This window comes from Elephantulus edwardii, unplaced genomic scaffold (genome assembly GCF_000299155.1).
Source record: "Elephantulus edwardii isolate Elephantulus edwardi_28Jun2011 unplaced genomic scaffold, EleEdw1.0 scaffold00086, whole genome shotgun sequence".
NCBI classification, from domain to species: Eukaryota; Metazoa; Chordata; class Mammalia; order Macroscelidea; family Macroscelididae; genus Elephantulus; species Elephantulus edwardii.
The window spans coordinates 1,174,213-1,174,968 of NW_006399836.1; the positions used below are offsets into that span (position 1 = coordinate 1,174,213).

The following is a 756-nucleotide window of genomic DNA, read 5'->3' on the forward strand; positions in this document are numbered from 1 at the left end:
GGGGGGCTGGCCAGGTGGCCTCTGGGAGGTGGCAGCGCTGACCCTTCTGTGGGTGGTGGGGGGCTGGCCTGATGTCCTCTGGGAGGTGACAGCGCTGACAGCTGCAGGCCGGGTGACCCTGTGGCCATTGTTCTGCTTCCAGGTATGACGAGGAGCTGGCACAGGGGGACGGGGCCGACCGCGAGCTGAGAAGTCGGCCGGGCCAGTCTCTAGGGCCCAGAGGCAGCCGGTCCAGGGACTCGGGCAGGACCGTCCTCACGACCTGGAAGTGACAGCCCATCGGGCAGCTGGAGAGGAGCCCGGCACACGGAGCACTCGGACCGGCCTGGCGAGTGCTCCACCTGGCCGTTGACAGGCCTGATTTTGGAAGTTCCCTCTTTCTATATGGCTTTTCTTTTCCCCAGCTGTGAATAAACACAGCACGCCTGGAAGACGGGGAGTCGGTCTCCTGAGGGCTGAGCGCCGACCCGCAGCTCGAGGGCAGGTCACAGCTCAGCACGTGGCTGGTTTCCTGCGACAGTCACACTGGCAGTTTGGCTCCAGGTTAAAGCAAAGGGCAGAGCCTGTGAGCGACACGTTTAACACAGTCACTGTCCGGGTTCCGTCCCTCTGTGATTGATGGGCATTTTAGAGAAAATGGGCAAGTGGGAATTTTCCCAGGACCCCCCGAGCGACCTGCACTTCACCTAGAGACTACCTGCAAGTTAGACAGAGGAGGCTCTCTGTCAGCATCGGGGTCTCCACTGCTGGGCTTTG

General features: G+C 62.0%; 1 protein-coding gene across 2 annotated transcripts in view; it reads left to right on the forward strand.

The window, feature by feature from the left end:
- Positions 1 to 272, forward strand: part of TTLL1 (tubulin tyrosine ligase-like family, member 1) — a 33,922-nt gene extending 33,650 nt beyond the window's left edge. For both annotated transcript variants that reach the window (XM_006890048.1, XM_006890049.1), the window contains one exon: positions 143 to 272. In XM_006890048.1, coding sequence (XP_006890110.1) covers positions 143 to 272 — 130 coding nt within the window. The remainder of the gene's footprint in view (positions 1 to 142) is intronic.
- The last annotated feature ends 484 nt before the right edge of the window (positions 273 to 756 follow it).